At 48.6% G+C, this 1,076-nt stretch overlaps 1 protein-coding gene across 1 annotated transcript; it reads right to left on the bottom strand.

Annotated features, from left to right (window-relative positions):
• Positions 1-218: 218 nt before the first annotated feature.
• On the bottom strand, positions 219-560 carry LACBIDRAFT_312803 (glycosyltransferase family 39 protein; the record flags this gene model as incomplete). Its single annotated transcript, XM_001891241.1, has 1 exon — positions 219-560. One exon carries the CDS (start codon positions 558-560, stop codon positions 219-221), a length of 342 nt encoding a protein of 113 aa, XP_001891276.1.
• Between the last annotated feature and the right edge of the window lie 516 nt (positions 561-1,076).

The following is a 1,076-nucleotide window of genomic DNA, read 5'->3' as shown; positions in this document are numbered from 1 at the left end:
AGAAGTGGGCCACGAATCCGGACGAGAGTCAAAGGCGTGTCGATCAGTCAGACCAGCGTTCGTCGTCCACATGACTTGCGGAGCTCTCAGAACTTGGCAGGGAATCCAGATAGCTTATAGTTGACCTTGGGCGGGTCCGGAGGTACTACACATCACACCCGTCAGCAAGTCCAAAAATCAAAAATATCCAACACGTACATTGCGGATGTCCTGATGTCTCAATGAACCACAATGAGTTGGCGTTGGCAGCATCCTGCCCCCAACCAAAGTGGCGTTGAAGATCCTAAAGTCCGAGTTGTTGTTGAAGCTTCGGCGAGGGTACGCAGTGACAGAGTAATCTGTTGCTGTTTACTGCAGCCAGGATAATTGCGAGTGAGATAAATGCTTTGCGTGTTGCGAACGTGACGATTCACTACTGGTGACTTTTGACTCGAAAACGACGTCCGCGAATGTGTCTGCCGTTCCCCTACCGCCAGGGTGCGTTGGAACTCGGAGCTCATAAATCCCTCGCCACCGCCAGAGTTTTCGATGATTGAGAAGTGGATTTCGAATATGGCCATGTAGTAGAAGATGGGCACGATGATGACGTGGGAACTTCGACTTGTTGAGACGCACTCCGGGTCGCACAAGCCACTCCTTCATTGTAGGCGGTTGCACATTGCGAGTGAGAATATTCTTCTCTCTGGTTAATGAACGAAATCTAACATTACACAAAAGACAAACAGAAACATGCCAGAACGTCTTGATCACTCCGAGAATGCGAAGACACTGGCAAAGAACGGCTTACTACTTCAAATGGCCGCTTTAGAATCGGAAATAGCGCAAACGCAGGCTGTTCTTCTTAAACAACAAGAGGAGCATCGACGATTGCGCTCACAATTAAACTCTCTATCCCCGATCAATCGACTTCCAGCAGAGATAAAAGCGGAGATATTCTACAGAACGTTGGGCCCGCTAGCTAACAGCAAGTTCATCGAAGAAGGGGAGACTCCCCTCTTTCTAGGCAAAATTTGCCAGAGTTTCAGATATTTCGTTTGGTTGACGCCAATTCTTTGGACTACTATACGCCTTTGGCT

The sequence above is a fragment of the Laccaria bicolor genome, genomic scaffold, assembly GCF_000143565.1.
Source record: "Laccaria bicolor S238N-H82 LACBIscaffold_553 genomic scaffold, whole genome shotgun sequence".
In the NCBI taxonomy this organism is placed as follows: Eukaryota; Fungi; Basidiomycota; class Agaricomycetes; order Agaricales; family Hydnangiaceae; genus Laccaria; species Laccaria bicolor.
The sequence above is the reverse complement of the archived record's forward strand: the minus strand, read 5'-3'. Positions and strand labels throughout refer to the sequence as shown.